The sequence below is a fragment of the Mizuhopecten yessoensis genome, unplaced genomic scaffold (genome assembly GCF_002113885.1).
Source record: "Mizuhopecten yessoensis strain PY_sf001 unplaced genomic scaffold, ASM211388v2 scaffold2307, whole genome shotgun sequence".
NCBI classification, from domain to species: Eukaryota; Metazoa; Mollusca; class Bivalvia; order Pectinida; family Pectinidae; genus Mizuhopecten; species Mizuhopecten yessoensis.
In genome coordinates, this window is record NW_018404481.1 from 795322 (window position 1) to 810579 (window position 15258).

The window sequence follows — 15258 nt, forward strand, 5'->3', positions numbered from 1 at the left end:
GTGGTCGGTCACCAGATGTGTGGTGTCGGCAACGAGAGGGTGGTCGGTCACCAGATGTGTGGTGTCGGCAACGAGAGGGTAGTCGGTCACCAGATGTGTGGTGTCGGCAACGAGAGTGTGATCAGTCACCAGATGTGTGGTGTCGGCAACGAGAGTGTGATCGGTCGCAATATGTGTGGTGTCGGCAACGAGAGTGTGGTCGGTCACCAGATGTGTGGTGTCGGCAACGAGAGTGTGGTCAGTCACCAGATGTGTGGTGTCGGCAACGAGAGTGTGGTCAGTCACCAGATGTGTGGTGTCGGCCGCAAGATGATGGTCGGTCAGAAGATACGTCGGTGTCGGCCACGAGAGTTTGGTAGGTCACAAGAAGGGTAGGTCACAAAAGAGTATCTGTTGCAAATCGTGAGAAGTGTCGGTCGCAAACTCAAGTCAATCCATCATGCACCTGATATAAATTATTCAAATCCCTACGAATAACTTGCTTGAAATGTATTCATAAATAGGAGCATTACAAAAATTGAATAATTTGCAGTAAGTTAAGTAATCTACAGAATAAATTCGTTTAGATATTAATTTCGTAATTTTGTTCGACCTATTCAAATTTTGTATCTCACGGTTTCTATATCAGCTTTTAAGTGTATGTGTGACCGTACAAAATCAATTTTGTACTCGTTACATATTTTGTGAATATTTTTCAATAATTGTTTTTTATCTCTTAGATTCATTTCTATCACAGGCTGTGCATGTAATAGTGTCGACATTCCAGTCAGGATTATTCTACCAATGTTACAGAGTTATCAATTAATTTCCTGAATAATTCGACTGTTTCATGTTAATCATTTGAAATATTTATTTTGTTAACTTAACCGGCCTGTGGGTTCCCCTGAAATGACAGGACAACTTTTGTCTAATCCGTGATAATATGTCTGTTCAAAACGTTCTAAGATGTAGAGATCACGTGATACGGAAATCGCATAATATTCAAGTCATTTTGACGACCGTGTGTATATATTGAGGAGCTTATAATCTTACCCGTAGGAAACTTTGTCTATGTGATTTATTAAACACGACTAATCTATCAAGAAAGTGCTGTCACTTAGTTCGAATGTATTTAGTTGAATACTGAATCAACCAGGATTTGATATGATGGAGAGATTTGCATGTTCGCACTAACGGAAATCCCTTGACAACTGCAAAAATATAGTCAGGACGTATATAATATTATAATAGAGTATGCTTAGGGAGTGTTACACAATGTGTGGTTTCACACAAAGTAATAATACCTTTAGTTCAGACATATTTCCATCAAGTGATTACCATCGGCGATGCTGCATAGTGCGTAATTAAGAATATATTTAATTATGACCTGTAACGAGAACGCGACTGTGGTGTCGTGTTCGATAATTATATGAGACTCAACTAGTGCTAAACAATCGCGTTGCTGAATTAAAAAGACAAAGTATAATCAAAATTTGCGACAGTGAAATTATCTCTTTTCCTAAGTAACTCTTGGTATAAATGTTAACCTTATAAAAACATAAATCATATTCGAACCATTTAAATTCAAATTGAATTATTTGGTAATTTAGTCTACTTTTTCCAAAGTAATCCAAATTTAATTCCACAAACTTTACTTTCTGAATATATTTGATTATTTCAGAATATAGAAGTTAGCTAATGTGCGACAAAAAACGATTTGATGATAACCTATTCAACCGCCTAAGATATTCTAGTTTAGTGGCAGACCTAAGTGCAAATTGTTTGCCGGCCCGGTGGTAGAGCCAGTTGACCTTGTGGTTACCCCAATAACAAACCTGCGTTCTGTATTAAATGAACCTTTAGGTATTAAGGACATATTCGTATATAGTGTTGACAAGTACGGCTCATCTATTTCACCCCCACACTGTCCTATTTTTATTAGACATATCTTGACAGAAATGTAGCTTTATTGCATAAAATGTATATATTTTTTTCCTACGCAAAAATATATAACGCGTAGTAGCAAGGACAGTTGCTCCCGAGAAACCTGTGTGTTTATTATGTCCATGTAAGTGAAATGTTAGTAATGTATTAAGTATAAGAGGTGATGTTGAGGAAAATGACAGGAGATTGGTGATGAGCCGACAGGTATCGTTCACAAACCTGTCACACACTGTCACAGAAACGTTAATGATAGCCTCGCTAACCTTCACGTGTGATCCTATACACTCCGCACAAACAAAACATTGTTTTGGTTAACACGGAATCATGTGTTAACCTCATATCGGTTGAATGTATTTACGTACAGAAGGGTTTTAAAGCAAACTCGATGCTTGCCATTATTCATTCGGAACACCTCGCCCCGATTCCAGTTCCTTCCAACGTAGCACTCGGAACTTCTCGACCGATACGGTCATCTACGATGAACATCTTGAAGACGAGGTGTTCCGAATGCATACGTAGATGACCGAATCGGCCGAGAAGTTCCGAGTGGCCATTATTAGGAGATCATTCCAATTGTTAGAGGACGCAACATTCGTGCCACTCTTCAAATGTCTTTTGAGGATACAGTTGGAATACGTTGGAGCAGTATGGTCACCGTACAATTTAAAATATGTAGACAAACTAGAAAGCGTACAACGTCGCGCTCCAAAATACGTACCGGGGATGAAGGGCCTAGTAGAATATCCAGGAAGATATAAGAAATTGAACCTTCCAACACTACATATATAGAGGCCGGCATGCACTTGTGTTAAGCTTTGGAGTGAGGAATCAATCAAAAATAATATACCCATATCAGTCAACAACATCCCTGAGGAGAAACTAATTCACATTTCGTACAGTCAAAACCCGGAACAATCTTCCGGAGGACGTTGTATCCGCACCAAATATCAATACTTTTAAGAACGGAATAGATAAACTTTGGCAGAATGAAGAACTTTCTTATAGTTATTAGGGCAAATGTAATTAACGATGCACTTTAACTATATATTATACAATTATTTATTGTTTGAGTCCAATGTAGAGGAGTTTTATCGGCTCCTGTATTTGAAACTAACTTCAACTGTTACTTTAACTTTATTGGCATTTTTGTTTATGGAATCCTGTCATACATACATAATTGTTTTTAGAAACAATGCACAATCTGAACATTTATATTTTTCTATCAACACGCAATCATTAAATCTTAACAGATTTGTTCTGAAGGAGTTTGACATGCTTAATAGCTCTGTTGTTGAAAATCGATACTAAGTCAATCACTTTTTATTTTGTACGGTTTTCAGTTTAAATGAGAACGAGTGAAAATTCAACACTCGTTCAGTTGATAATTGCTGAAAAGAGGAGCATTCCTAAAACGAGTCAGGGATAGGTTATTTTCGTTGTTTACAAAAAAATGTGGATAATATAGCATGGATTTTTGAGCAAACGTATTTTATAAACATTTTTTCTACGTAACATATTTGTTTACATATTAGGTATTTACGAATCCAAACATTTAATCTATATTGGCCAATCTTAGTACAAGCAAATTATCTATATTTGTAGATGGAACTACAAACCTGGGCCCGAATTCGTGAAACCGTTCTCTTGCTCAAGCATGAATTCTGTGCTCAAGCCAACTTTCTTGTAACTCGCTTCAATCACGAGACACAGAAAAAGGGTAAAGTTTAAATATTAAACGATATATCGGCTTTTAGTCTCTCCAAAATTCGTCCAAATCATTGAGAAAAAAATGGATTTTAGTTATTTTATCACCGGAACAAGAAATATGTCTATATGTATCAATATAACACAAACATATTTCTTTATAGATGCGAGTAAATCAGGTTTTATACATGTTTGTTTATCATGAATATGAGGACAAATATTGTATTACCTTTATTTATGTTTTAATTAATTTTGGCTTTTAAATATCAAATCTTGACATTTAAATTCGGTATAAAAATTAAAGTGATGTCATGATGTTTTTGAAAATATTAGAAAATCAGCTTCAGGTATAATTTCAACTGATCGCAGAATGGACTATTTTACTTAAAAACTTTAATCTGTAGCTGTAACTGAATATCCAGTTTTTTTCTTCTAAAATATAATTATTGGTATATTTCCTATCTTTTGACTCCTCCAACAAGAACAAACAAGAAAATAGCCTACCATTAGTGGCTCCTTTGATAATAAATATCTCGTTTACATGCATCAAAACTATTCTTACAGAAAGTAATTACTTTTAATAATTTCAGCTTATCTACTTGCTAGTTCGGAGGGAAATAGCGATTCGGTAGTAAGTCGGACCCGTGGAGATATCACTACGCCTGTGCTATGGTCTCATAACACGGAAGTTGCTTTGCTAGTGTTATATAGTGGCAATGCAGAGCAAATGTAAATATACTCTGATTCACAATTTATTCTCTTAGTATTAAGTGTGTTATGGTCATTAATTTACTTTACTGCTTTCGAGACATCTTGTCATGAACTTGAATTGCTGTTCACGTCTATGGCATGTTTAGATGATATCATTTTTCATTTTTCCTTATTTTGAATGTAAATGTAAGTTTGTCCAACGCCACGATTATATTAAGAGAAATGCTAACTTTTACAATTATATGACGTTAATGTAAGTTGATTATATAACTGCGATATTTGCAGATCAAAGTCTACATTAATTCATCATAAATATTCAATTTCCAAGGACAAAGTGTTTCAGTTCCTCACCAAAAATAAATTCATCACTTGTAATACAACACTACCTTACCAGTCAGTATGTTACAATGCTGGGGCACATACAACACTACCTTACCAGTCAGTATGTTACAATGTTAGGACACATACAACAATACCTTACCAGTCAGTATGTTACAATGTTAGGACTCATACAACACTACCTTACCAGTCAGTATTTTACAATTTTAGGACACATACAACCCTACCTTACCAGTCAGTATGTTACAATGTTATGACACATACAACACTACGTATGTTACAATGTTAGGGCACATAAAACAATACCTTACCAGTAAGTATGTTACAATGTTAGTACACATACAACACTACCATACCAGTCAGTATGTTACAACGTTAGGACACATACAACTCTACCTTACCAGTCAGTCAGTTGCAATGTTAGGACACATAAAACACTGCCTTACCAGTCAGTATGCTACAATGTTAGAGCACATCCACCACTTCCTTACCAGTCAGTATGCTACAATGTTAGAGCACACACAACACTACCTTACCAATCAGTATGTAACAGTGTTAAAGCAAATACAACACTACCTTACGAGTCAGGATGTTGCAATGTTAGGGCACATAAAACAATACCTTACCAGTCAATATGGTGCAATGTTAGGACACATAAAACACTGCCTTACCAGTCAGTATGTGACAATGTTAGGACACATGCAACAATACCTTACCAGTAAGTATGTTGCAATGTTAGGAAACATACAACCCTACCTTACCAGTCAGTACGTTACAATGTTAGGACACAAACAACACTACCTTACCATCCAGTATGTTACAATGTTGGAGCACATACAACACTACCTTAACAGTCAGTATGTTGCAATCTTAGGACACATACAACACGACCTTACCAGTCAATATGTTACAATGTTAGAGCACACACAACACTACCTTACCATCCAGTATGTTACAATGTTTGGACACATACAACACTACGTATGTTACAATGTTAGGTCACATACAACACTACCTTGCCAGTCAGTATTTTACAATGTTAGGACACATACAAAAATACCTTACCAGTCAGGATTTTACAATTTTAGGACTCATACAACCCTACCTTACCAGTCAGTCTGTTACAATGTTAGAGCACACACAACACTACCTTACCATCCAGTATGTTACAATGTTTGGACACATACAACACTAACTTACCAGTCAGAATGTTACAATGTTCGAGCACATACAACACTACATTACCAGTCAATATGTTACAATGTTAGGGCACATACAACACTACTCATACAACACTACCTTAACAGTCAGTATGTTGCAACGTTAGGACACATACAACACGACCTTACCAGTCAATATGGTGCAATGTTAGGACACATGCAACAATACCTTACCAGCCAGTATGTTACAATGTTTGGACACATACAACACTAACTTACCAGTCAGAATGTTACAATGTTAGAGCACACACAACACTACCTTACCATCCAGTATGTTACAATGTTTGGACACATACAACACTAGCTTACCAGTCAGTATGTAACAGTGTTAAAGCAAATACAACACTACCTTACCAGTCAGCATGTTACAATGTTAGGACTATACAACAATACCTTACCAGTCAGTATGTTGCAATGTTAGGACACATACAACACTACCTTACCAGTCAGTATGTTGTAATGTTAGAGCACATACAACACTACCTTACGAGTTAGAAGTACAGATGAATCATCATGCAGAGTAATATGCATAGCACACCACAGAGATAAATTGCTCTTGTCCCAGGATAATTCACACCAAATTAAGTAAACGCATATTTCAGGAGTAGTAATTACTATTTTTGTTTTTTTGACGCATTCAATATGCAGCAAACTTAAATCCCCAAATTAAGATTGGAAGGGACATTGTGGTTAAGCTTGTCTATCCATCGATATGTCCCAACTCCGTTTCCGCACAAATGCTCGTGTTCATGTGGGTCAAATGTATACAGTGTTTTCTTACTGGAATGGCTTGCTTGTGTAAGTTGTTTTTGTCTGAATGTCAAAGGTCATGGTCACTATAACTCTGCAAAGACATTTAGTCCCGAACTTATTTTTGCGTATCTTATCAAACAATTTACATCAATGCTTCCTCACTGAAAGAGCACGCCTATGATTACCTTTCAAAAACGAATGTCAAATGTCAAGGTCATGGTGACTATGCTTGTCTCCTCAATAACTTTGGTTCCCTTTGGCCAATAACCCTCAGGTACTGCTTCCTTCTTTGGGATTGCTTACAAGATCTGAAGGTCAAATGTCAACTCGACTGTTACTATAAATAGCAAATTGATTTCTGTTCAAGAATTCTAGTTTACATGGGTCGAGGGGTGACTTCCCCTTTGTTTCCCCCCTGCCTCATGCCCCTGCCCCATCATGTATGTAATGCTATTATTTCACTGCAGTTCTTCATAATGAAAATACAAATAGCGTATTTCATAGCAGATCACTTGAAGTATAATCAACTGCGTTGACAAAATTGAAAAGAAGAACAAAAAAATATGCCAAGTAAAACTTCGATCATTTTAAACAGTTACTGTTATGGTTATTAGATGTGTTACGATTAACCTCTAAACCGTTTGATTGGCTGTGTTACCCTAACTCATGGTAACCTTTTAACCGTTTGATTGGCTGTGTTACCCTAGCTCATGGTAACCTCTAAACGGTTTGATTGGTTGTGTTACCCTAACTCATGTAACCTCTAAACCGTTTGTTTGGCTGTGTTACCTTAACTCATGTAACCTCTAAACCGTTTTAGTGACTGTGTTACCCTTACTCATGGTAACCTCTAAACCGTTTGATTGGCTGTGTCACCCTAACTCATGGGAACCTTTAAACCGTTTGATTGGGTGTGTTACCCTAACTCATGGTAACCTCTAAACCGCTTGATTGGCTGTGTTACCCTAACTCATGGTAACCTCGTAACCGTTTGATTGGCTGTGTTACCCTAACTCACGGTAACCTTTTAACCGTTTGATTGGCTGTGTTACCCTAGCTCATGGTAACCTCTAAACGGTTTGATTGGTTGTGTTACCCTAACTCATGTAACCTCTAAACCGTTTTAGTGACTGTGTTACCCTAAATCATGTAACCTCTAAACCGTTTGATTGGCTGTGTTTCCCTAACTCATGGTAACCTCTAAACCGTTTGATTGGCTGTGTCACCCTAACTCATGGTAACCTTTCAACCGTTTGATTGGCTGTGTTTCCCTAACTCATGGTAACCTCTAAACCGTTTGATTGGCTGTTAGACCGCTTTTTTGGCTGTGTTACCCTAACTCATGGTAACCTCTAAACCGTTTGATTGGCTGTTAGACCGCTTTTTTGGCTGTGTTACCCTAACTCATGGTAACCTCTAGACCGCTTTTTTGGCTGTGTTACCCTAACTCATGGTAACCTCTAAACCGTTTGATTGGCTGTTAGACCGCTTTTTTGGCTGTGTTACCCTAACTCATGGTAACCTCTAGACCGCTTTTTTGGCTGTGTTACCCTAACTCATGGTAACCTCTAAACCGCTTGATTGGCTGTGTTACCCTAACTCATGGTAACCTTTCAACCGTTTGATTGGGTGTGTTACCCTAACTCATGTAACCTCTAAACCGTTTTAGTGACTGTGTTACCCTTACTCATGGTAACCTCTAAACCGTTTGATTGGCTGTGTTACCCTAACGCATGGTAACCTCTAAACCGTTTGATTGGCTGTGTCACCCTAACTCATGGTAACATTTAAACCGTTTGATTGGGTGTGTTACCCTAACTCATGTAACCTCTAAACCGTTTGTTTGGCTGTGTTACCCTAACTCATGTAACCTCTAAACCGTTTTAGTGACTGTGTTACCCTTACTCATGGTAACCTCTAAACCGTTTGATTGGCTGTGTCACCCTAACTCATCGTAACCTTTCAACCGTTTGATTGGGTGTGTTACCCTAACTCATGTAACCTCTAAACCGTTTGATTGGCTGTGTTTCCCTAACTCATGTAACCTCTAAACCGTTTTAGTGACTGTGTTACCCTTACTCATGGTAACCTCTAAACCGTTTGATTGGCTGTGTCACCCTAACTCATGGTAACCTTTAAACCGTTTGATTGGGTGTGTTACCCTAACTCATGTAACCTCTAAACCGTTTGATTGGGTGTGTTACCCTAACTCATGTAACCTCTAAACCGTTTTAGTGACTGTGTTACCCTAAATCATGTAACCTCTAAACCGTTTGATTGGCTGTGTTACCCTAACTCATGTAACCTCTAAACCGTTTGATTGGGTGTGTTACCCTAACTCATGTAACCTCTAAACCGTTTGTTTGGCTGTGTTACCTTAACTCATGTAACCTCTAAACCGTTTTAGTGACTGTGTTACCCTAACTCATGGTAACCTTTCAACCGTTTGATTGGTTGTGTTACCCTAACTCATAGTAACCTCTTAACCGTTTGTTTGGCTGTGTTACCCTAACTCATGGTAACCTCTAAACCGTTTGATTGGCTGTGTTACCCTAACTCATGGTAACCTCTAAACCGTTTGTTTGGCTGTGTTACCCTAAATCATGGTAACCCCTAAACCGGTTGATATGCTGTGTTACCCTAACTCATGGTAACTTTTAAACCGTTTGAGTGGCTGTGTTACCCTAACTCATGGTAACTTTTAAACCGTTCGAGTGGCTGTGTTACCCTAACTCATGGTAACTTCTTAACCGTTTGAGTACCTGTGTTACCCTAACTCATGGTAACCTCTAAACCGTTTGTTTGGCTGTGTTACCATAACTCATGGTAACCTCTAAACCGTTTGATTGGCTGTGTCACCCTAACTCATGGTAACCTTTAAACCGTTTGATTGGGTGTGTTACCCTAACTCATGGTAACCTCTAAACCGTTTGATTGGCTGTGTCACCCTAACTCATGGTAACCTTTAAACCGTTTGATTGGGTGTGTTACCCTAACTCATGTAACCTCTAAACCGTTTGTTTGGCTGTGTTACCTTATCTCATGGTAACCTCTAAACCGTTTGTTTGGCTGTGTTACCATAACTCATGGTAACCTCTAAACCGTTTGATTGGCTGTGTCACCCTAACTCATGGTAACCTTTAAACCGTTTGATTGGGTGTGTTACCCTAACTCATGTAACCTCTAAACCGTTTGTTTGGCTGTGTTACCCTAACTCATGGTAACCTCTAAACCGATTGTTTGGCTGTGTTACCCTAAATCATGGTAACCTCTAAACCGTTTGTTTGGCTGTGTTACCTTAACTCATGTAACCTCTAAACCGTTTTAGTGACTGTGTTACCCTAACTCATGTAACCTCTAAACCGTTTTAGTGACTGTGTTACCCTAACTCATGTAACCTCTAAACCGTTTGTTTGGCTGTGTTACCATAACTCATGGTAACCTCTAAACCGTTTGATTGGCTGTGTCACCCTAACTCATGGTAACCTTTAAACCGTTTGATTGGGTGTGTTACCCTAACTCATGGTAACCTCTAAACAGTTTGATTGGCTGTGTTACCCTAACTCATGGTAACCTTTCAACCGTTTGATTGGCTGTGTTACCCTAACTCATGGTAACCTTTTAACCGTTTGATTGGCTGTGTTACCCTAACTCATGGTAACCTTTTAACCGTTTGATTGACTGTGTTACCCTAACTCATGGTAACCTTTTAACCGTTTGATTGACTGTGTTACCCTAACTCATGGTAACCTCTTAACCGTTTGATTGACTGTGTTACCCTAACTCATGGTAACCTTTTAACCGTTTGATTGGCTGTGTTACCTTAACTCATGGTAACCTCTTAACCGTTTGATTGGCTGTGTTTCCCTAGCTCATGGTAACCTCTAAACCGTTTGATTGGCTGTGTTACCTTAACTCATGGTATGTCATTAGAAAGCTAAAAATACTGACTTAAGTATATATTGATGTTGCTTATCATAATTCCGAATATTTTCATTAATAAAAATATTGCTATGTTTTTATTCACGAATCGGCTTATTTATATTTATTTTTTATGTTTCCGGTTTGTTTACATTGTTGTTCAAAACACCTTTGTCTCAGTTTTTATATTATCTGGCTTTCATTAGCAAATGCGGTTTTTATGTAGGTGGTTAATTCAAGAAAGGGCTATGAAAACTTGAGATAACGTTTTTTTTACTATAAATTGTCCAACAAATTTGCCAAATATGAACATCTCTGGGCAAAATATCTATGAAATGAAGCATTTCGGTTTTTAAAAGTTTTAAAAGGGAATTAATTTTATATGAAATGACCGACAGACAAGCAATGAATCCTTTAAAGAAATCTGATTATTTAAATATTTAACACACACGCACATAGAGCTAATGGGTTAACCTTCTTCACCACTATTCCACAATAGACTTCAACTTTCTCCTTCTAACCTTTCCTGTGGAGTGAAGTTGGATAGTATATGTTATATTTAAGCCAGTGCAGAGAGTATTGTTGTTAACTGCTATTGCGCTACTACATATTTTTGATAGAAAATAAAATAATTATTTCGTTTATTTACACAACTTTTTATATATATTTTTTTTTTGATTTTTTGTTTTGTTTTGTAATTCTTATATTCTACAACTTATGTAGGAAGGATATATCTTTGATATAACCTAGAAAAAAAATGTCGGATTTTTCAAATATTTAAAGCCCAATACCAATTTTAGCATTGTTAATGTTTCACCCATTGGCCTTACCCGATTTTACTACCTTAGGGTTGTGGTATACCTTTCAAAAGAATATCACCTGGTCAAAATAGTGCATCTCACTGACACTTATTGAACTGGAGAAGAAGATTGTTAAGTTCCTATAATAATCTACGCTTAGCCTGTTGTTTTTTTTGGAAGTCCATTTATAATCACTTAAACCGGATATGAGCTAATTTAACAAATGAGTAATCCAGGCTTAAGTTTCTGTCACTTGCAGGATAAACGTCACACACACACACACACACACACACACAGGTGCTTGCAGCTTTAAAAGTTTGTAATATATACAAAATGCCAAAAATGAATTACGCTGCATCATCACATTTCATTCCCATATGTCAAAATACTATCAACCACTCACAACATAAACATTGTTGTCAACGGTAGTTCAGTTACCAGTAACAGGAGTTAATGCGAAATAATGCAACATTTGGTTTAGTTTGTTTGTGTTTTACATCCTATTAACAGCTATGGTCATTAAAGGACGTGCAAAGTTTTGGTGGTGGAAGAAAGCCGGAGTACCAGGGGAAAACCCACCGACCTACGGCCAATCGGTAAACGATAGGTAAACCGCAGAGATATTGACTCTGGGTGTATAATAAGTAATTAATACAGTTTATCACATAGCTGCATTTACTACATCTTACCAGGGAATGATCAAAAATAAAATAAAAACTTTAAGATATACGAAATGTTATATCTTCATATGTCAGGATATAAGGTGCAGGATCGATTTAATATTGACCAGTCAAAATGGTATTTTTTATTTACTGCTGAAAATTTTCTATTAAGCTTCAAATGAAGCAACTGTCGATTAAGTGGTTGTTTATGTTTACCTTTGATACATTCACAAATTTATTAGCAAACTTCCACAATTGATAACACTTTGGTAAGCAAAACCTACCAGAAAATAGCAGTAATAATCTTATCTCAATTGTGACTACCAATAGACCTTTTTTGTCAACCATTCTTTTAATTAAAAAAAGACAGAATATACATATGCAAAAGCCCAACAGAGTACCAGAAGTGTCATCACACCAAATAATTCCTGATTAATTCAAGAGACTAAATCACAAACACGATATCGCTGTGTTAATTAAATGTAAATAATGACGTTACTAATGTACATTTATGGCACAACCATTAAACAGCTAGACGGAAACAATGGCGCTTGTTATGTGTGTCGGCATCTATACACACATACATACACATATGACAGACGTGAAAGGAAAGAAAAAGTCTGACAGTGAATGTATTAGCAAGACGCCTTCCGTTCCGCGCGTCAGAAGGCTGGTTAACGGTACGGAGCGTGCCCACATTGTTCTGCTGCCCTACTGCTCAGTTTGAATAGACACGATGAAGGATTTATTTTTTATCATTCTCGTGGTTTTTTCATCATGGACATTTATCTCAGGTATGTTAAATTAATTACCTTTTTTTATGTATTTTTTATTGTATCTGTGACAATTGTTTTTATATTTCTGAATATTATCCTATCTCTATAAGGTCATTTCTAGCAATCTTATGACTTTACAGAAAAAATGCTTGACACCAAGATAAACTTATTGATTGACTGATTTTTAATGCACTAATAGCAAAGGTCGTTAAACTCTTTTAAATTTTCACGAAATGAAATTCTTGTAATTCATTTATTCATATCTAGCATAACAAGTAGTGAATAACCTAACCATTTTGATTTCGACTGGTACAGTTATAACTATAGACAGGCATAGCAATGTTTGTTATTTCTTTATTAGGTAAATGGTATATAATGGTTACTGTGTAAAACACATACTATAGAATGTGTACGCATATCAAATTGTATTTAATTACTACATGTCTGGGCCGAGTGGTTAAGACATCTGATCGTCTAAAAACACTAGCCCTACACCACTTGGTCGATGGATCGAGGCCTACGTGGGGCAATCACCAGTGACTCGATGTAGGTCGGTGGTTTTTCTCCGGGTACTCCGGTTTTCCTCCTCCACTAAAACCTGACTCGTCCCCTTATGACAAGAGCTGTTAATAGTGTGTAAAACACGATCACACCACCCAAAAATAAATGTCTATACAATTAACATGTATCGAGTTATTCCAATTAACGCATATACATTTGTATTTACTAAGAACATATCCCAAGTGTTTAATAACTTCAACTTAAATACTAGCATCTGCTTAATTTAGTCGGGACATATGTTATATGTTGGTGTATTTCTTTTCCAAAAAGAGACTGCTCGACTGTTTAATTAGTACGTATGTTATGTTTTGCCGTATTTCGTTCCCGTAAAAATAATAGTATCTGTTTGTATATTTTGTCAGTACATATGTTAGGTGTTGGCGTGTTTCTTTCCCTTAATAATAGTAGTGTCTGCTTGTCTATTTAGTCAGTATATATGTTATGTGTTGGCGTATTTTGTTTTACATAATGTTAACTTGTACATGTAGTATGTAAAAATCTTATGTGTAAGCGCATTACACTTTAACAAAATGGTATTTGCATCTACGTGTCGGCTTATTACACTTTATATCGTATTCCCTGTTTGTGTTATTTGGTGCACAACAGAGGGTAATCTCTAAACTTTACGAAAAATGTGTGTCCATAAAAGTTCGCAACAATTGTTTTGTTCATAGGCGCAATGGTAACACAGTCGGGGAGGAGGAATTTCCAGACGAGTACTCGGAAGAATGATTCCAAGGTTCGAAGTGCACGACTACCAGCGGTGTCGTTTTCAGCTGGACCAGCAAAGAGCAAGTGTGAGTCACAGAAATGTAATCCTGGCTACAAGAAGAAGGTAACAGCTAATCCGACGGGAGGTTGTCCTATCGTCAATTGTATAAGAAAGCAACAAGCTTACTGTCCTCCTGTAAATTGTCAAAGCAATCAAAAGAAAAGCTACAGTGGTAAAAAACTGCCAAATGGCTGCCAGGAGATAAAATGTGTAAACAACCGCCAACCTCAGCGAGCACAGAGGCGGAGGAAAGGGGGTTGTCCATCGGTGCGTATGTGCACGCCTCGAGAGGAAGGTTACTGCGAGATACCGCGCATCATTTACGTCAACCGCCAGAAGTGTTACCTCTGTCCCGATGTTGTGAAATGCAACAAACGCAAATGTCCGGATATAAGTCTTTGTCCTTCAGCGAATTTCCAGCTGGACGAATGTCTCATTCCTAGAAAGGATAAAGGAGGATGCAAGCAATGCCCTGAGATAACTAAAAATTGTGATCAAATTGGTGGAGTAAGGAAACAACTCGTCTAAATCACGAAACGTTCAACACTTTTAATGATGAGATGATAAGCATCGACATTATACAAGCAGAAATAACACAACGACGAACCTAATAGTCACATACAAAAATATAAGGCTTTAATCCGAACCGATAACAGTGTATCTCTTAGTGAATGAGATTTGCGTACTGGAACACCAAATAGGGCATTGCAAAGTCTAGAGGGATTACGACAATAAATTGACTATGGTTGTCACCATCAAGAATGAAAATAACAGGAAAGATTTTGTGTTCACGACGTGATGTGATTTTTTTTTTTCTCTTTTTAGTTATTTCAGGAGTTGACCTTCCATCAATTGATAGGTGAAAAGGTTTGAGAGGCTAAAATGAACGAAGACTTGAGTAATATGTACGTTTTCAAGGCGACGAAATCACCACAGCATAGCGTACGAAATCTCAGGAATATGCACATTTTCTAATGAAGGAACACTGATACGTTACAAACATTGCCTCGACGATCGTATACACGCTGCCAAGGCGCTCGTAATGTTTCTGTACGTTATAAACTCTGCCTAGACGCTCGTACCTTGATGTACGCTACACACACTGCCTAGACGATC

The 15258-nt window shown here is 37.3% G+C and overlaps 1 protein-coding gene across 1 annotated transcript; it reads left to right on the top strand.

The window, feature by feature from the left end:
• The first annotated feature begins 12650 nt into the window (after window positions 1-12650).
• Window positions 12651-14947, top strand: LOC110445471. Its single transcript, XM_021490121.1, has 2 exons — window positions 12651-12827; window positions 14045-14947. The coding sequence occupies exons 1-2, from the start codon at window positions 12770-12772 to the stop codon at window positions 14668-14670; spliced, it is 684 nt and encodes a 227-aa protein (XP_021345796.1). The 5' UTR covers window positions 12651-12769; the 3' UTR covers window positions 14671-14947.
• Window positions 14948-15258: the final 311 nt, after the last annotated feature.

Coding starts and splice junctions, on each gene's coding strand:
- LOC110445471 (XM_021490121.1), top strand. CDS start 12,770: ATGAAGGATTTATTTTTTATCATTCTCGTGGTTTTTTCATCATGGACA. Junction 12,828..14,044: donor ATCATGGACATTTATCTCAG/GTATGTTAAATT, acceptor TTTTGTTCATAG/GCGCAATGGTAACACAGTCG.